Source organism: Antechinus flavipes, chromosome 4, assembly GCF_016432865.1.
Source record: "Antechinus flavipes isolate AdamAnt ecotype Samford, QLD, Australia chromosome 4, AdamAnt_v2, whole genome shotgun sequence".
NCBI lineage: Eukaryota > Metazoa > Chordata > Mammalia > Dasyuromorphia > Dasyuridae > Antechinus > Antechinus flavipes.
This window is the reverse complement of record NC_067401.1, coordinates 181,824,571-181,845,667: the sequence shown is the minus strand read 5'-3', so window position 1 is coordinate 181,845,667 and position 21,097 is coordinate 181,824,571. Positions and strand designations below refer to the sequence as shown.

Below are 21,097 nucleotides of genomic sequence, written 5' to 3'. Positions count from 1 at the left end.
CTGGGAAGCCTTCAAAATGTAATGCTGAAGAAACTGAGGCAAGATAGAGATTAGAGAGTATTTAATATTTTATTTGAAAAGGAGAAATTTACTGGGACCAAATGGACCCATGGTTTGGTCCCAGGGCTGAATGAGACAATCATCTCCAAGAATCCAGCAAACAATGTGAGTTCTCAATGACATATATACACGTGGCTCAAACTCAGGGGGTAGATCCAGGCAAGGGTGGAGTGGGAATGGGACTCTGACAGAGTGGGATGAGATACTCTGAGATGGGGAGAGGTATCTTGATAAGACAGTATCTAATATTCTAATAGCTTGGGATGGGATAATATTCTAAAATATAAGATCTTTTATCCTTATCAAATATTCTGATTAAGAGGGAGGGGTGGTTTTGTAGGATTGAGCAGAACAATTATAAACTGAGGCAGAACAATTAGGGAAACTGAGGCAAGGCAATATAGGGAAACTGAGTCAGGACAATAAAAGAGAACTGTGGCATAACAATACAGTACTCTATGTCTTACCTAGTGCTGAAAACTATTGAACACAAAGACTGCATGACATAATCCCTATCCTACAGAAGAATCTTAAATAAACAAGTCTTTGAGAAAAACAAACTTAGCCTATTCTCAGAATCTAAGGAATAAACAAACTGTTGAGCAACATCCTGGAGAGTCAGCCATATTCATTTTCATTTCCTAGTTCCAAGCAATTCTATGCATTCTAAGTAATAAAAGCAGTTTCCTCCTTTTTCTTCTAGTGTGTATATATATGCCAGAAAAGACCTATGCCAATGCCCATGGGTATGTTCAGACATTGGGCATGAGAAGTGGGAAAGAGGAATGCCTTACTATATATTTTCCATTTTTTGGTTAGGATTACAGTTTAGGGTCTGAGTAGCCTGCAGGAGCTGCTATTTCCATAGGAAGAATTTCAGGTTCACCTTAACTAAAAATTAAATTTTGAAATCCTTCCTGGATTTAACAATTCTCTGTTTTTATTTCATCAAAGTCCTGTATATTTTGACTCAAGGTAAAAATTTATCCCTCCCATACTTTCACTGTCCTCTCAAAAATTGTGTTATTATGTTATGTTTTTAAAAATTTATTTTTATTCTGAACTTAATAAATTTTAAATAAAAAATAAGCATTTCCAAATACCTAATAGAATGTAAAAAAAAAAAAAATCAACAAAATGTATTAAGTGCATACTAGATGCAGTTCTAGAAAACAAATACAAGCAGAAAGATCATGTCTGCCTTTAAGGTGCTTACATTCAAATGAGGAATTAAAACAAAGCTGGAAAACAGGAGAGGGGAGGGCAAGAAGGTACCTAGTATGGGAACATTGTTGAGAAAGCTGGGGAAGAGTAATACATGAAACTGCAGAACCATAATATATGGTTCAATCTGTAGCTTTCAGGATTGTTTTTGTCTATACTTCTCTGTGGACTTCTTTCTGTTCTATTCTCTGCATTAAAAAAAAAAAAAGAAGATCCTTTAATGATCCTCTCTCTCTCTCTCTCTCTCTTCCTCTTTCTTCTTCTTCTTCTTCCTTCTTTTTCTTCTTTTTCTTCTTCTTCTTCTTCTTCTTCTTCTTCTTCTTCTTCCTTCTTCTTCCTTCTTCTTCTTCTTCCTTCTTCTTCTTCTTCTTCTTCTTCTTCCTTCTTCTTCCTTCTTCTTCTTCTTCCTTCTTTTCTTCTTCTCTTCTTCTTCTTCCTTCTTCTTTTTCTTCTTCTTCTTCTTCTTCTTCTTCTTCTTCTTCTTCTTCTTCTTCTTCTTCTCCTCCTCCTCCCTTTCCTTTTTTTTTTTTCTCTGTCTTTCTTCCTTAGACCTTGGGAATGAATGGATTGATAATTGTGTTTCTTCTCTGTGTGTGTATCAGCTCTGTGAGCTGAAGAATATAAAGGAAAATAATTAGGTGGAGCACAAAATAAACATGTTATAATCTTTGGTTAAAAAAAAGTTGCAATGCTGAAAAAGAAGTGTCTTGGAGAAATCAGGTATTTTTTAACTAGTCCTAGTTAGTCAATTATGAAACCTTATTTGTTGTTAGCAGATTTTGATGACTCCTCACAGTATCTGGGCTGAGACTTTCTCTCCTCTGAGCCCACATGGTCCCTGGGAAATGGGCCTCTGTTCCTGGCCTCTGCATTTGTTTAGATGAAAGGAATGACTCTCGTGACCTAATGAATTTGAAAGATGATCTGGTAATCTTGATATTCCAGACTATAAGATCTATAGCTAGTGTAGTATCAATATCTTGGGGAACCAGAAGAGCTACTTAGTATTTTTGTGACTCTAGCCCAGTGCTTTATTTGGCAGTTATACTACACCTGGACATGAACTTGGAATCAATTTATATAGGAAGTATATACAAAGTTGAGCTTATTCCTCCCCATACCCAGACCAAGGTAGTATAGAGATAATATGCTGTCAAGGTATTAGAGTGGGAAAGATATTTGCATGCTTTTTTTCCCCTTGTAACTCTGAAGTAAGTAACTATCTTTTTTTGTAAAAGCCTATCAGTGGAAATGAGAGACTGGCCCCTAACAATGAAGTCAACATGGCAATGGAAGCTTGAGCCAGTGGCATAGAAAAATACCTCAGGATTATTTTGTAAATTACTCAGGGGATGACATAACAGGCCAGACTTATGCAGTGAGGACCAGAGTGTACTCACAACATAAGGTCATCAGGCTTAGCAGAAGCTATGAAAGACACTTTTATGTCTCAGAGATAGATTATGGCATTCTCCTGATCCCTGAATTGTCATCCAGAAACTTTCCTTCTTACGTTTTAAGTTACAACAGTCCTAGTTGAGATTTATCAAATCCTTCATATTTTTTCCAAAAACATTTTTGTAAGTTTCTGGGGAACTATAAAGATGAGATTCCTTTACTTTGGAGTTCATAGCTACTGGGAGATGTAGGACTAATAATTTTAGGGTAGTGATTCTTAAACTTCATCCATCCAACAATCTCATGAAGCCTATGAACCCCTTTTTTCAGGATGATTTTTTAAATGCATAAAACAAAATACATAATATTATAAAAGAAATAAATTATATTGAAACAAAAATGTATTTTTCCCCATTCAGGTTCATGGACCACTTGACTCTATTCATAGATCTCTTGAAGTCAGATTAAAGACCTTTGCTTTAAGGGGGTTACAGGATCAAATTAAATTTTTTAAGGATGGTTCTAGAATCATAGTTCTAGACTATGACACTATTGATTTCACATATTTACCAGCCTCTTTTCTCTTTCCAAGATCCCTATTCCTATGCCCAACAAAGTTGACCTAAGTATATAATCTTTCCCCTTTCTTTATTTCTAAGAGGTTCTATGTTTTTTTTTCCCGTCAATCACTGATGTTTCATCCAGAACCCAAATTCTGATTCTGTTGTCTTTTCTTTTGATTCTTTCGATCCCTATCTCAGTATAGCAACTTTAAGTTTGCCTCTTCTTCCCTTTATTATCCCTCTTCTCCCCAACATATCTCCCTGCCTGGCTAAGAAATTTCTTGTGTAACTGAATCATAGTGTTCACAAGCCTGCTTACCTTATTAGAAATAGGAAAGCAGTTAGATTAGCTCAGGAAGGAAACAAGGTGAGGAAGAAGTTCAGAGGCAAAAGGAAAGAAGGAAAGGGAATCTTTCTTAAAAGACCTGAACAGATTAAAAAGGTATATGATAAAATAACTTCCATCTTCAATAAGCAATTGAAGCCCAGAGACTCAAGTTAATCCTTACATTATCATCAAAGGGTCAGTGAGGTCTTCTATAAAGGATTAGGCCACTATCTGGGACAGTGATTCCCTCAGCTCCAGTGAATGCTGGGCAGATAACCAAAGGATTGTCATCAGATCCAAGTCTGAAGAAAGGCCTGAGAGGTCCAGAGAAAGAGGTGCGAGGGCAAGTATAGATGTGGGATCTGTCAATCATATTGTAGAAAGATACATCTCCAGCCTCATAATCCAAGAAAATTCCCACCCGGTGGAGTTGCTCAGGCAAAGGGAGGAGGATATCAGGGGAGGTAAGGGCCTGATATCTATTTCCAAACAATTCAATAACCCAGAATCCATTTTGAGGTATTAGTAGGACCTCCCCCTTTCGCTCAGAATTTTCTCTGCAGACTCCAAGGGCCCACACCATGACATCTGATACCTCCACTTCCCAGTAATGTCTCCCTGAGGTGAAGCTCTCATGACCAAGAACACAAGGTCTACAGTCATATCTCTCAGGGTTGTCAGGTAGATCTTGCCGTGTGTTCCCTCGTATCACACTTCTCAAATTCCAAGAGAGGTAGAGTTCAGGATGAGCTGTGTTTTGATCCAGAGTCACATCAGCTAAAGAGAGAGTTCCAGATTCAGTTTTGTTGTCTTAGAAGCCTGACTGTGTAATCTTTAGAGTCTATTTGATACTTAAAGGACACTAAGGGAGGAGAGGAGAATTGTAGAGGATTCCTTGTGCACTTTCTCTTTGGGATCTCATTCTTTCTTGATGTTTCATAGTATACCAATCATAGCTTTCTCCCCTTTCACAAATAAAAGAAACTGCATTATGGGAGCCAATCATTAGTAATACCCCATCTTTAGAGAAGGAGCTTGGATACTCAAACTGCCAGAGAAATTTATCACAGCCTTAATCACTGAATGAGTGAAGCCTCAATCAAACTGAAATCTGTTGAAGACCTTAGCTTAAAAAGGCCAAGCTCTACCATTGCATCCAGGGCCATCTCCAGTCGTTTCGATCTATATCTTGCCACTGGATCTAGATGGCTCTAGAGGGGAAAGTGAGATATGTGACCTTGCACAGCCCTACTTCATTTAAATCCAATTCACTTGCATGTTATGGCATCATCTTTCTGATGACATGGTCCTGTTTGAGAATGAAGGACAAACAACACCAGGATAGTATTTACCCCTTTGCTACTTTTATTTTTATTCTCCATTTTCACAATCCACTCCAAATACAGAATCTAGTGACACTATTCTTATAGTAGTTCTGAATTAGAAAGCCTTTGTCATGCAACACACAGGCACCAAATTGCTGGCCCATGATTAGACATGCTCATTTTTGTAGTAGACATCATTTGATCCTATGAGCAGGGCCAAACCTGGATGGGTATAAGACTCCTGAATTTTAGAACTAGAAAACACTTTAGAGGTCTACTAGTGCAAATACTTCTTTTATAGATGAGGAACTGGACCCATATTTAATTTTAATTTAATTTAAGTGGGCATAGTTGGCAGACAAATAATCCCAGGTTCCCTAGGTGCCATTAATTTCTAAATGTAAGCATTTTGTGTGTGTGTGTGTGTGTTGTAGCTATCCTAGACATCTCTTTATCTTATCTCTCAGAGTTACCTTAGTAACTTAGTACAGGCTCTTCCAGGGATCCAAATTAGTCATTGTTTTAGAGATTATTATGCCAAAAGGCTATTCAATCATTGTTATTTTAAAATAATCCTATTTTGGCTCTCAATCTCCTTATTCTGGGAAGTACTGACATGTTTAAAGGCAACTTTTTCCTCTCCTCTCAAAGACAAAGTGAAGGGATTTGAGAAACACCACTGTACACAAGATTATCAGGCACATGAAGGTTTTTTTGGTAGGTTGTTTGTTTGTTTTAAATGGAAATGGTCTTTGTATGTGATTACTATTGGGGAGAGCACACCAGAAAGGGGTGTTTGAGATAATAGCATTGGAAAGATATCCCAACTCTTTTGGTGTATTCTTAGAACCCTGAGGAGAAATATGCAACCATGCTCTGAGATATCTGACTCATTATTGGGATAAAGATCCATCAGCTCTATTTATCTACATGTATGTGTATGTGTTTCTTCCCTGATAGAATATGAGCTCTTTGAGGACAGATACTTTAATTAAAAAAAAAAAATCCAGAAGTACATAATTTTTAAAAATTTATATATATATATATATATTGGGGGGGAGAGGGGGGGAGGAAAGAAAAAGAAAACCAGAAGCTAGATCGAGAAAACAAGGCAATATTTAGGTGAAGATTAATAGAAGGAGAAAAATAAGTGATTTTGTCATTAGGAAGAATAATATATATGTTTAGAAGAATTGCCCATGTTTAACCTATATTGGATTACTTGCTAAATAGGGAAGGGGGAGAAAGGGAAGGGAAAAAGAAAAAAATAGAACACAAGGTTTTGCATGGATGAATGTTGAAAACTATCTTTTCATGTATTTTGAAAAATAAAAAAGCTATTATTAAAAAAGAAAGATTACAAACTACTTGAATGGAAAAAGGAAATATTTGAAAAAATTGTGAAACAAACACAAATCTGAACCAGAGCATGATATATTAGTGAAAGAAAACATTTAATTATCTTTAAATCTAGTGAAGTTCTATCATTAATCTTTTAAAAAGTGAAAAACCAGTGGGGGTGGGGGAGAAATTATATTCTGGATCTGATTCTCATTAAAAGGGAGGAACTGGTTACTGAAAGAGGGATGATAGGAAACTTGTGGGTTAAGGGTAGCAACTTTTCCCTCCTAGAGAGTTTGTGGTAGAGAAGAAATCTGGACATAATTTGAAATACTCCTTAGTTTTTGAGAAAGCAAATTTCAAAGGGTTCAGCGGAATGTCAACGTAGGGCTAATTCAGCCCAGGATGGGTTGAAAACTCTTACTACTATGGCAGAAACAAGGCACTGACCCACACTTAACACTGTACACCAAGATATGGTCAAAATGGGTTCATGACCTAGGCATAAAGAATGAAATTATAAATAAATTGGAAGAGCATAGTTTACCTCTCAGACCTGTGGAAGAGGAAGGAATTTATGACCAAAGAAGAACTAGAGATCATTATTGATTACAAAATAGAAAATTTTGATTACATCAAATTGAAAATTTTTTGTACAAACAAAACTAATGCAGACAAGATTAGAAGGGAAACAACAAATTGGGAAAACATTTTTACAGTCAAAGGTTCTGATAAAGGCCTCATTTCCAAAATATATAGAGAATTGACTCTAATTTATAAGATATCAAGCCATTCTTCAATTGATAAATTATCAAAGGATATGAACAGACAATTCTCAGATGAAGAAATTGCAACTATTTCTAGCCATATGAAAATATGCTCCAAGTCATTATTAATCAGAGAAATGCAAATTAAGACAACTCTGAGATACAACTACACACCTGTCAGACTGGCTAGAATGACAGGGAAAGGTAATGCGGAATGTTGGAGGGGATGTGGGAAAACAGGGACACTAATACATTGTTAGTGGAATTGTGAATACATCCAGCCATTCTGGAAAGCAATTGGGAACTATGCTCAAAAAGTTATCAAATTGTGCATACCCTTTGATCCAGCAGTGTTACTGCTGGGCTTATACCCCAAAGAGATACTAAAGAAGGAAAAGGGACCTGTATGTGCCAAAATGTTTGTGGCAGCCCTGTTTATAGTGGGTAGAAACTGAAAAATGAATGGATGCCCATCAATTGGAGAATGGTTGAATAAATTGTGGTATATAAATGTTATGGAATATTATTGTTTTGTAAGAAATGACCAGCAGGATGAATACAGAGAGGCTTGGAGAGACTTACATGAACTGATGCTAAGTGAAATGAGCAGAACCAGGAAATCATTATATACCTCAACAATGATACTGTATGAGGATGTACTCTGATGGAAGTGGATCTCCTCGACAAAGAGAGCTAACTCAGTTTCAGTTGATCAATGATGGACAGAAGCAGCTACACTCAAAGAAAGAACACTGGGAAATGAATGCAAACAGTTTGAATTTTTGTTTTTCTTCCCCAGTTATTTTTTACCTGCTGAATCCAATTCTTCCTGTGCAACAAGAGAACTGTTCGGTTCTGCACACATATATTGTATCTAGGATATATGGTGACTTATTTAACATGTATAGGACTGCTTGCCATCTGGGGGAGGGGGTGAAGGGAGGGAGGTGAAAAGTCAGAATAGAAGTGAGTGCAAGGGATAATGTTGTAAAAAAATTATCCAGGCATGGGTTCTGTCGATAAAAAGTTATAATAAAAAAAAAAAAAGAAAGAAAGAAAGAAAACTCTTACTACTGAAATTTTGAAGACACACACACACACACACACACACACACACACACACACACACACACACACACAATTCCAGTAAAAGGGGGGGAGGGGAGAGGAGGGAAGGACTTGTCTGAAAACATTGCTATAGACTCATAAGGAAATCAATCAAATTTTATTTCCAATAAATTGGAATTAAGAGCAGCTAACAGAGGATGAATATGAGAGTGGCCTGATGCGAATAAGGAGCTTGGTAAAGAATAAGGAAAAAAAAGAAATAAATTTTTTTATTAAAAAAAATTTTTTTAACTATCTTGAGGTTAAAAAAAAAAGGCTCAAACAAGGTATATATAGGACTATCACTTAGGCAGATGGGATTACAACAGCTAAAAAAAGAGAGCTAATTATTATTTTTTCTCTCTTCTCTCTTGTCAAGGAGAATGAACTTTGAATGAGAAAGGATGGAACAAGAAAAGGCTAAGAGGGAGCTGATATCCACTATAAATAAGTTAGAAGACAGTAAAAGAACACCTAGTTTCCCTTGATGATTCAAGTTACCTGACTAGGAGGAGCTATTTCCTTGAGTACATATGCAATTGTGGAATCCTTATCAGGGATATTTGAAAATTTATGGAGAATGAGTAAAATTCCATAGAACTGGAGAAAGGCGAACATTGTCATAATTTTCAAAAAAGGAAAAAAGAATAGTTTGATATTTATAGGCCAAGAAATTTGATTTTAATTACTGGAAAGTTTCTACAACAAATCAATAAAGAAATGATTAGTGAACATCAAGAAAAGGAAAGGTAAAAAAAAGAAAAGGCAATTACAAAGAGTGAGACCATGTTAGATTAACCTCATTTCCTTTTTGTTTCTTTTGGAAAGTATTATTAAGCTTTTTATTACTAGGAATATTATAGCTATGGCTTACCTTGTTTTTAGCAAAACAATTCATAAACTGGCTCATAATTTCTACTCCTGTGGAATGCATGGAGAGAAATGAACTACACAATACTACAATTAGATGTATCCTGAGCTGACAGAATGGCTGAGCTCAAAGGATATTAATATCAACTCGACAAGAGGTTAAGGAGTGCCCCAGAATCTGCATTTAGCCTTGTTTTGTTTAACATTTTTATATTTGATCACAATACAAAAGACACAATTGGGAAAAAAAAAAAAAGGTAACACAATGGATAAGATTTCAGATCCAAAAAGATTTAGATTAGATCATTAAGTGACATCTAATGAGATTAAATTGAAGGGAGATAAATGTAAAACCTTATTTTTAGGTTTAAAAAAATCTTCATTACTAGTTTTAGATAAGATACTCAGCAGTTTGTCTAAAAGAAATCTGGGAGTTTTAGTGGTCTGTAAACAACCCAGCCAAAAAATTGTTAATGTAATCTTTTTTTTTTTTCTTTCTAACGAAGGTAATTGAGGTTAAGTGACTTATCCAGGGCCACTAGCTCTAGTAAGTATCTGAGGTCGAATTTGAACTTAGGTCCTCCTGACTTCTCTGCCAGTCTCTATTTACTGTGCCATCTAGCTGCCCTGTTAATGCAATCTTAAGAGTATAGCTACAGGCATAAGGAAGTGAGCCAGGGAATGGATATATGAGGAGGCAATTTAAGCTTGATATAAGGAAAACAGTAATAATGAATGCTATCCAAATATAGCATGTTGCTTGGAAAGAAATTAGAATTTTTGTCATTGTAGGTATTCTACTAGAACATGGATGGTTATTTTATTAGATGTGTCAGAGAGGGGATTCCTTTCTGGTATCAATTGAATTGGATAACCTTTAACACATTTTCCATTTCAGAGGCTATGGTAGGGGATGAAAAGTATTACCCAGAGAACAGTTCTGGAGGGTAAAAGTAATGATTTTGTAAATCAAAATGTGGAAGATAATTGGGTTCAGTGCTTTGAAATATTTTCTTTCCTCCAATTCCCCCAGCCATTACATTTTAAAATAACATAGAAGAAAGTGAAATTACTGGAAAACTGATATATGAAGCTCAAGGATTCCTCCAAATCATTCTATGGTAGTTTTAATCTTATAGAAAAAGACCTTCATTTTTTACTTTTTTACTTAGGCATTGTATTTAGTTTGCCCTCTAGTTGACTTTTTTTTCTCTGCTCTTTCCCCACCTCCCACCCCCCCATCCCCCTACCCCCCCCTGGAAATGGAGGTATCATGAGGATGAGAAAGGAGAGATCTTAAACTTACAGAAGAAAGAAGTGTCACTCACCAGCATGTAACTGAGTCCTTCTCCATCCTGCAATGGGCAAACAAAATAATGAGAATTCTTTATTTAATGATTATATGAGAAGCATGGAAATTGTCTATGAAAGTAATGAAATAATAAGGAAAATGCTGAACTGAACTGATCACTGCCAAGGAACCAAGAACAATGAAGCATCATCTAAATTGGTATTAGCATTTTCAATTACTCGAATACTTAAACTTTACATGACATTTCTATATTTATTCACTAAAAGGAAAGTTTAAAAGTGTAAGGGATGGAGTTTTAGGAAATTTATGATAAAGGATTTTGATCTTTTCTGATTCCCTCTTTATCTCTCTACAGAACCCCATATCAAAAGTTGAGATTCTTTTTGTTCCTAAAGTGTCATCTTTGCTTTTTTCTTTTCTTTTCTTTTTTTACCTCTCAGGTTGCTCGATCCCTCTTTTCCCATATGTTCTTGCTCCCTTTCATCATATCCTTTCTCTTTTTCTTCACATTCAATTTCTTTTTCTATAAATAGTGTCTTTTTCCTCCTGTGTTGATTCCATATGAAATACAAGTAAATACTACAAGCAATAAAAACTCCAATAGCAAGCAAGACCACAAGAGCAACCATACAGGTAGAAACCTTTTCAGGTCCAGGAGTTGTTGGATCTGGGAGCTCAGAGGGGCTTTCAGAGGGCATAGAAGTAGAGACCCGAACAGTTTCTATGGCAAAAGACATAAAGAAGAGAGAGTTAAGCCAGCCAACACATGCCAGGATCTCTTTGCTAAATCTATAAAGAAAGGAGATCCTTTCAGACTGTGATCCTTCTCAAAGAAGGCCAATTTCTGTGATTGAGTTTTTCCTCTTTTTTCTGCTTTCCCTGTTTCCAAATTTGGATTTTTCTTTTTGTTCCAAAATAGAGTCTAAATGAAACCTAGAGAAGTGCTGCTTTACTATATCCCTCTCCCTTGGTGTGTCAAATTGCTTTAAAAATCTAATTCTTGTTTTAGCAAATAATTATTTGTATTAGTATCTGCAAAGTGGAGAACTTCCATGCCATATTTCTTGGAAAATGTCTCATACAGAGTAAGTGCTTCACCCTGGAAATGACACTAATGCACCACAGGACACTAATTACAAGTGCATTGGCAAATATCTTCCAAGAGCAGATTTGAATTTGCTATTCAAATTGTTTGCCCTTCCTGTTTTTCAAGAATTGGTCACATAATAGTGGCTGTTCAGGAGAATCATTTATCAACAAGTGTCACTGTGAAAACTCCTATTTGGCTAAGGTGGTGGGGTGGGAAGAGGATGTTAATATCTCTTCTCTACTGGAGGCTGTCAGGCATCAAGCAATAAAGAAGAGCATCTTTAAATCCATGATCTCTCTTCTAAGTCAGTAGTCCTCAAAGAAGGGGATATACTATGACCACAAGGAGTGTATGATCAGTTGACATATAATAAGAGAGTGGGAGGATGGGTCTATATATTGTGATAGTCAACAGTGGATACTATCTCCAGTATAACTGCAGCTATCCTTCATCTATTATACAATACCTCCCCATTCTATTTCTTTCTACAATGTGCAAATTCCCAACTTTTATCTCCTGAGGATTCTCAGGGCAGTTATGACTCATTTACTGCCAGCCAAACACCAAAAGCAATAGCTGAGAACTGGGGAATTTATCTCCTATTAACCCTCCCATCCTGACTCCTAATCACTTCATAATCAGGCATTTTACTTATCAAAAAAATTTAGAAACAAATGGTTTAGTCCCATAGCCTATAGGCACTAGGTCTTTTCCTATAGATACTTCTTTCATTGTTCCCCTATGGCTATAATGACCATGACTCAGCAAGGAGAATCTAAAACTGAGAACTGACCTGGAATAGACATCATTGTCAACAACTCTTGGCTGAGAAGGGGGTTTTTAATGGAACAGAACACCTTAACTATTGTGTGATCTGTGATAACCACAGATAAATTCACCACAAACATCCCATCTTCACTGGGAACCAGATGTTTCTCTAGGGATGGAATTGTATCTTCTGTAAGATTTCTCCACTCTACCCAAGGTTGTGGGTACCATCCAGATGATGTACATTCTAGTCGTATCCATCCATATTCATAACCTATAATTTTAATGAAGGGATCTGAGCCCATACCTGGGGAAGAAAAAAAAATGGTCATCCTTGAATAAGAATATCCAAGACTGCTTACTCCACTTACTGTAGTCAATTGTGTCAGAGCTGATTAAAGGGAACAGTGCCCTTAAAGCTAGGAATTTGAATCAAGAATAATAACTTACACTTTTATATTTTTACAAGCTCTAGTATAGAGCTTACAAAAGTTGTGGTATGTTGGTGACTTTTCATGTCACATTCTAGTTTTTGAATGAATATAAACCATTCAAAATTATAGCAAATAGGTTCGAAAATTAAATTTTACAATGTAATAAAAAAAACCAATAATTTTAATGTATATTGAACTCCACACACCTTATCTCTCCAGATCCTTATCACAACTTTGTGTGATATTATTATTATTATTGCCATTTTACAGATGAAAAACCTGAACGATTTTCAGAGATGTGGATAGTTAGGTCACAAGGTGGGAATCTGTATCCTTAATAACTATCTCAAAAACAGAAGAGGAAAAAGAGGAGACTAGAAGTCTGAAACAAATAAGATTTAATTTTCAGAAAAAGAATAATTAAATAAATGAAGAAAGAAAAGAAAACTTGTTTTACTTGCCCCTCTCCCCAATATTCAGTGCCTTTATTTTCATTTTTATAGCTTATCTTACAATTTAGGATGCTACAAATTAATGAATTTCTTTGGTAAACTGAGGCTATATGATAGATCAAATTACTATTGTTGTTCAGATTACTGAACTGAAAATTACATTATTATTATTAATGTCATTACTGCTACTAAAGACATACTTAAAATTACAAGTACTTAAAATGACAGTTTCCTTTTAGGGGAATTCACTTCCTAACTAGAAGAAACTTTTGTATTAACTGGTTTATTGTAATCCTCTTTTGCTTGTACATCAAGAATTGTTCTCTCTGAAGCACTGCTACTTATAGCCTCACAGATCCACATGTTAAAAGTACAACAAACTTCCTTTTCTTATATTAATTGCAAAAGGCTTTGAACCCTCTCCCCTCATTCTGTTCTCCCAACTCTACTCTAAGATAACAGTTTCTTAAGTCAGTCATTTGAAGTCCTTACTATTTAACTAAGCTAAGTATGCTGTCCAACTTTAGATAATCATCACTTCTTAATGCTACTGATTATATATAATTTTTAAGTTACTTATGAGCATCAGCCCTCTAAAAGTTTTCCTTTTTCCCCTCCTCCAGCATTCTAGACAAAAGACAGGTAGCCATCTATGTTCAAAGCCACTGAAATTCTTGAACATGTGCCAAGGCCAAGTTGTCTTAAAGATCAATTCTGAATTTGAAAAAAAATATCCATAGATAGTCATGGATGGCCTGTCACCTGTCACACAGCAAAGACTGAGCTTAGTGCTATCAAATCTTCAGATACAAACCTTAAATTTGAAGATTTCAGAGCACTAAACTCAGGTTTGAAGTGAAGCTTTTTATCCATATAAGCAAAAGTAACACAACTTTAAATTCAGTGCTGGCAATTACTCATTGATCTTGACATAAATATTGATATTTGAATTATCATGGAGAAAGCTTGTGGAGTAATGGAAGCTCAGTTTCCCTTAATTTGGTAGCTTTTGATATGCTGTTTTATTTTCATTTTAGCTTCTTAAAAATCATCTGTTGTGAGAAATGCAAATTAAAACATCTCTGAGATACCACTACACACCTCTCAGATTGGCTAGGATGACAGGAAAAGATAATGTTGAATGTTAGAGGAGATGTGGGAAAACTGGGAGACTGATACATTGTTGGTGGAATTATGACTGCATCCAGCCATTTTGGAGAGCAATTTGGAACTATGCTCAAAAAGTTATCAAACTGTGAATATCCTTTGATCCAGCAGTGTTACTACTGGACTTAAATCCCAAAAATCTTAAAGAAGGGAATGGGACCTATATGTGCAAAAATGTTTGTGGTAATCCTTTTTGTAGTGGCTAGAAACTGGAAATTGAATGGATGCCCATCAATTGGAGAATGGCTGAATAAGTTGTGGTATATGAATGTTATGGAATATTATTGTTCTGTAAGAAATGACCAGCAGGAACATTATTGAACTGAACCAGCTATACCCAGCAAAAGAACTCTAGGAGATGACTAAGAAGCATTACATAGAATTCCCAAAACCTATATTTTTGCCCATCTGCATTTTTTATTTCCTTTCCAGGCTAATTGTATACTATTTCAGAGTCCGGTTCTTTTTGTACAGCAAAATAATGGTTTGGACATGTATACTTATTTTGTATTTAATTTATACTTTAACATATTTAACATGTATTGGTCATCCTGCCATCTAGGGGAGCGGGTGGGGGGAAGGAGGGGAAAAATTGGAACAAAAGGTTTGGCAATTGTCAATGCTGTAAAATTACCCATGCATATAACTTGTAAATAAAAAGCTATTAAAAAAAGAAAGAAAGAAAGAAAGAAAGAAAGAAAGAAAGAAAGAAAGAAAGAAAGAAAGAAAGAAAGAAAGAAAGAAAGAAAGAAAGAAAGAAAGAAAGAAAGAAAGAAAGAAAGAAATGACCAGCAGGATGATTTAGAAAGGTTTGAAGAGATTTACATGAACTGCTGCTGAGTGAAATGAGCAGAATCAGGTGATGATTATATAATTTAACAACAATACTATACGAAGATCAATTCTGATGGATGTGGCTCTTTTCAAAAATGAGATGAACCAAATCAGTTCCATTTGTTCAATAATGAAGAGAACAAGCTACACCCAGTGAAAGATCTATGGGAAAGGAGTATGAACCACAACATAGCATTTCCACTCCTTCTGTTTTTATCCACTTGCATTTTTGATTTCCTTCTCAGGTTATTTTTACCTTATTTCTAAGTCCGATTTTTCTTGTGCAGCAAATTAACTGCATGGGTATATATACATATATTGTATTTAACATATACTTTAACATATTTAACATATATTGGTCTACCTGCCATCTAGGGGAGGAGGTCGGGGGGAAGGAGGGGAAAAGTTGGAACAGAAGATTTTGCAAGTGTCGATGCTCAAAAATTACCCATGCATATATCTTGTAAATAAAAAACTATAATAAAAAAATCATCTGTCACTACAGTTTTGAATTTTGGTAATGATATGCCTGGGTGTTCATCCCTATTGGCATCCTGCAGTAAGAGCCAACAACTTAAATTTATGGAATTAAACAAAATGAAACAAAATAACTCACTTTTCCTTTTTTTTTTAGTTTAGTAAAAAATACTATTTCTCTAGTCTGAAACTCATAAGTATGAAGAACCAAGGCTAAGGTTTTCATCTGTAGTAAAGTATAATAAACAAATGTAATTGGATTATATGACTGCTACCCTTTCCATGAAGTAATTGGATCCAAAACTGGCAAAGATAATATCTGTCCTCTTTTTAAATTCAAGATTAAGATACTGATCATAGCAAGAAACTTTTAGAGGAAAGTAGTCCAAGAAGGAATAGAATGATGATTATTCTGGAATATTAACTCTAAAATGCATTTTAACATATTATGATCTTTTCATTATTCAAGATTTCTATAAATATTACCTGAAATTTTCTTGTGGAAGAGAGTTATGTTGGAAGGCATAATGGTACTATGCCAGTTTGAAAATCTTTCTCTCCAAGAGAGAGCTAGAAATTAAATAGAGTTAAATATATTTTTAATAAAATTGTTTCTGGCTGACAAATCTAAATCACAGTGTACATTATTAGTATTTTTTTCTGATACTGTAAATATATTTACATGATCTTTCCCTTATTATATTTCTGGGGATTTTTGTATGATTCATGAAATACTGAAGTAAACAGATCTTTTGGGGGTCCTGGATCCCCTTCTGGGGAACTCCCGGACTCTGAGAAAAGCATACTTTTCCCAGACAACACACTTCTCCCCAAGTTAAGTTGGAGATTCAGTTGGAGGTCTGGCCAGAGATATGGTTGCAGCCTCTATGCAGTGGTTCTCAAAGTATGGTTTAGAGAATCCTGGGGATCTCTGAAACCCTTTTAGAGGGTCTACAAATTCAAAAATAGTTTTTATTTCCAATATGGTAAATGTCTATAAATATAATCCAGATAAACAAAAACGTTTGGAGGGATACTCAAAAATTTTTAATAGGATAAAGATACTGAAAACAAAAATTTGAGAACCAGTAGTACTGAGTTGAAGATTAGTTTGGGACCACTTCCAGTAGCTTAACTCCTAAGATAAGTGATCTCTTTTCTATTAGAGATCTAAGCCCGGGCATTAACAACATTGAAGGAATCTCATTCAATTTTGAATTGAAGCCCAAGCCTTAGACTGATAATAAAAGACAACTCTGAACCCGAATCTGTGCAGAAGTCCACAAAAGGAATTTGCTTTGCCAAGGAAGCTCTCTTCTTGGCAAGGCTGCCTGCCAGGGCTTTTACCCACTGTGGGGGTATTTTCTTCTCATTGTTAACCTTTATTGCCTTCCTGACAGTACCTTGCCAACTAAGAAATCTGTTTTCCTAGCAAAGCTGATTTCTCATTGCCAAATTCCTAATGAGGAGTTTTACCCACTAAGAAAGCTTCCTTCTTAGTGAACAATAAATCCCTTTTGCCATACAGATTTTGGGTTTGTGAATTTTTTCTGCATTGAACCTGTGCTGACCAGAGGGAATTCCTTACCCCAATTCTCGCACCTCCTCACTACCATTAACTTCATCATTTACACCTCATCAATGCCATGTTAAGTTTCATAGAATCATAGATTTAGAACTGACTATGTGGCATTTGATGACTAGCCTCACCAAGTTTGATGTTGATAGCCTCATTATTAGGTATGTTGAAGGGTAAAATTTTCAGCTCAAAAAACCCTCAAAACAAAATCACAACTAAGGCATATAGAGGATGCAGTTTATGTTAATGGAGAAAGCACCTATGCTGACAAAACAATTGAACTTTAAAGTAGTGAGGCAATAGTAGAAAATGAATGTTACTCTAGATAGATAGCTATTGGTTTAAAGAAAGTTCTACATGCTCAAAGTATATTGATGTACAGGAAGAGGATATATCATAGAAGTTCAAGTCAGCTAAGCCTGGAGCTTTCTATGAAGTTGCAGAATGAAAAAGAAAGCAATGAAAAGTGAAAATCAATCCTTATTACTAGAGAAATCTGGCTGTATAAGAACAAGAAAAGAATGCAGAAACTAGAAAAGAAAACAACAAAAGAAATAACTAAACTTCTGTCTTTGCATTTTTTAAACAAAGAGATCTAGAGAAAATTTCTCTGCTTAGCCACATTTCCTAAATTATCAGGAAAAATTAACCAAATGAGAGAGAAAGCAGTGAAAATGCAGAAACTTTTAATGTCATCACTTTTAACCTTTTCAGAAAATATCTTAACTTTTAGTGTTGTCTATAGGAAGACCCAATTGTGATGAGAGGATAGAAATAGAAATTCAAGTTGGAAAAGAACTATATGTATTGAAATTGGCTAGAATTTGCTTATGGGTTCAAAGCATTGATATAGATTATAAATATATTATAGATTACTTAATCATTAGTTTTGAGAAAGCATCGAGGACAAGAATTTCTGAGGATTGGAAAATGTGTTCATATGTCCATGTGAATCAAAAGAAGAAAAAAAGCTAATCTTAGAAATGTCATACTCCTCCCAATTTTAAATTTCTATTCAATTACAAAGTGGGGACATACTTGAATGTGTTTCTCAATAAATAGTTTAAAATCACCTGAAAGGGTGATTTAATCAGACTAATTTTTACATTCTTAAGTAATAGAGTGACAGGTTACATGGATAAGAATAAGCAATTGGTGTAACTTATCTATAAAGTTTGGTTCAGAACTCTCAGGCTTGAATTCACATGGATAAGGGCCTCTTACAAGCCTCTTTGGCTTGTAACCTCCTTTCCTCTCTAACCCCTAACAAGATTTCTTCTTTGAGCCTCAGAATTTGGTTTATTTTGCCCTTAGCCAAAATCTCCCTGGATACCACCAAGAATGTTGGAATATAGCTTATATGTAGATTTCCATAGATGTAGGTAAAAGAGCTCGTGGCTCCCATGAAAGTGTTCAAATTATCAAGATATGTTAGTTAAAAGGAATACCTTTATTTTCACACACACACACACACACACACACACACACACACACACACAAAGAATGCAGAATCATGAAGAATTCATAGGATCCCATAAGCAGTCAAGTATAAATGTCCTTGATTCTGTCATCTGAACCAAATCAAGCTTGCTAACCTAACTTCTGAATCTGGGTCCCCAGGGTTATATTGAGGAAGATCAGAGAGCAAAACCAAATAACTCACTTGCCACTTTCAAGTCTATAAAGGCCTCTTCATATGATCTGCTTTCTTGGAAATAGCAGTGATACCTTCCATTTTCAAAAACTGTGACATTGTGTATTTTCAGAGCAACATTTCCAGCTTTGATATCATCTCTCACAAATGTTGTTCTGCCTCGATATTCTTCCATTTGTTCTTCATCTCTTTCTTTCCCATATTTATATACATAAACAGCTGGAGAGAAATGAGAACGGAACCACCTCACTTCCATTTGCTCAGCACTTTTCTTGGGAAAGAGGTGACAATGTAACATGGCATCTTCCCCTACCATTACCAGAAGAGGCTCAGCATGTGCAATCACAGTAAAATGAGCTGTTCAACAAAGAGAGAGAATTATAGAGAAGCTGGTGAGAGGAAACTAGTGTTAGGATTGGGTGGTGCATGGAGATTTAACATTTCAAGGGAAGGAAAAATTCATTCCCAAAGTATTCTTCCATCTTCAGGGACTTCCTGAAATGAGGGTGGCAATTACCTCTCTTGTGTAGAAAAGTATAGATAGGAAATTAGTTTTCCCTTCTAAGAAGTCTTCATGTTGGAAAAGAGAAACACCAGTGTTGGAGGGGATGTGGGAAAACAGGGACACTGATACATTGTTGGTGGAATTGTGAACACATCCAGCCATTCTGGAGACAATTTGGAACTATGCTCAAAAAGTTATCAAACTGTGCATACTCTTTGATCCAACAGTGTTTCTATTGCGCTTATACCCCAAAGAGATACTAAAGAAGGGAAAGGGGCCTGTATGTGCCAAAATGTTTGTGGCAACCCTGTTTGTAGTGGCTAGAAGTTGGAAAATGAATGGATGCCCATCAAATGGAGAATGGTTGAGTAAATTGTGGTATATGAATGTTATGGAATATTATTGTTCTGTAAGAAATGACCAGCAAGATGAATACAGAGAGGATTGGCGAGACTTACATGAACTGATGCTAAGTGAAATGAGCAGAATCAGGAGATCATTATATACCTCAACAACAATACTGTCTGAGGATGTATTCTGATGGAAGTGGATTTCTTCGACAAAGAGATCTAACTCAGTTTCAATTGATCAAGGATGGACAGAAACAGCTACACTCAAAGAAAGAACACTGGGAAATGAATGTAAACTGCTTGTATTTTTGTTTTTCTTCCCAGGTTATTTATATCTTCTGAATCCAATTCTCCATGTGCAACAAGAGAACTGTTCGGTTCTACACACATATATTGTATCTAGGATATACTGTAACCTATTTAACATGTATAGGACTGCTTGCCATCTGGAGGAAGGGGTGGAGGGAGAGAGGGGAAAAATCGGAATAGAAGTGAGTGCAAGGGATAATGTAAAAAATTACCCTGGCATGGGTTCTGTCAATAAAAAGTTATTAAACCCTCCCCCCCCCCAAAAAAAAAGACATAAGCTGGTATGGTAACAACAAAATACCCTTATCATCAGTCTAGAACTCTGAAAAAATAACAATCTGGAAATAAAAAAGGAAAAGAGAAACACCTACCTGAGATCATCGTGAGGAGCTGAAGGAAGAAGACAGCTACAAGACCACTTAGCACAAAATGAGTTGGAAAATGGGCCATATTCATAATTTCTAGAGAAGCCAATAAAACCATTTTAACTGTGGATAGAGATCTGTGCTAAGTGCTGAGAAAAGTTAAAAAATTTTATAATAGATAAGACACAATCTAGTAGAGGAATGAAATTTCAATACACAAATGCTTTAGAGAAGTACAAAACAAAGTACAGCATTAGGTCTATAAGGGAAGATCATTATTAATTTTGGAATTAGGACTTCTCACTCAATTCTTCTCTATCATGACCCAGAATTCTTTTTGTCCTGAACACTCACTCCAACCCTGTAATTTACATTAAAATATTCTCTTTCTGACAACTTCCTCTGATTGGATGACTTTCTCCCAGGACTTCTATTTAAGGAATACACAGGAGCCAGACAAGTCTCCATTTCTTTTTAAATTTTCTTTTCTTTTTATTTTTTTCAAGTCTCCATTTCTTAAGGTTGTATTATATTGGTTGGCTTTCTTCCCCTCAACCTTTCAAGCTTCTTTTTATGTTTGTTAGAACACACATTCTTTGAGGGCTGCAACTGTTTCTTTTTTCTTGAATTTAGAGTTTAGCACAGTGCCAGTTACATAGTAAATGCTTAATATATAATTATTGACTGACTGAAAGAGGTGGCAATTGATTTAAAGGACAGATAAGAAGGAATTCATCAGGGAAAGAGTGGAAAGGAAGATATTCCAGGCAGAGGGAATAACAAGAAATAAACCACTGCCAGCAGTTTCATCACATCAA

The 21,097-nt window shown here is 35.6% G+C and overlaps 1 protein-coding gene across 1 annotated transcript; it reads right to left on the bottom strand.

The window, feature by feature from the left end:
• Positions 1-1,781: 1,781 nt before the first annotated feature.
• LOC127560803 (butyrophilin subfamily 2 member A2-like) lies at positions 1,782-19,118 on the bottom strand. The gene is made up of 6 exons (XM_051995679.1): positions 18,760-19,118; positions 12,179-12,460; positions 10,729-11,016; positions 10,312-10,338; positions 3,755-4,350; positions 1,782-1,895 (listed from the first exon to the last, which is right to left on the bottom strand). The coding sequence occupies exons 1-5, from the start codon at positions 19,064-19,066 to the stop codon at positions 3,770-3,772; spliced, it is 1,485 nt and encodes a 494-aa protein (XP_051851639.1). The 5' UTR covers positions 19,067-19,118; the 3' UTR covers positions 1,782-1,895; positions 3,755-3,769.
• Between the last annotated feature and the right edge of the window lie 1,979 nt (positions 19,119-21,097).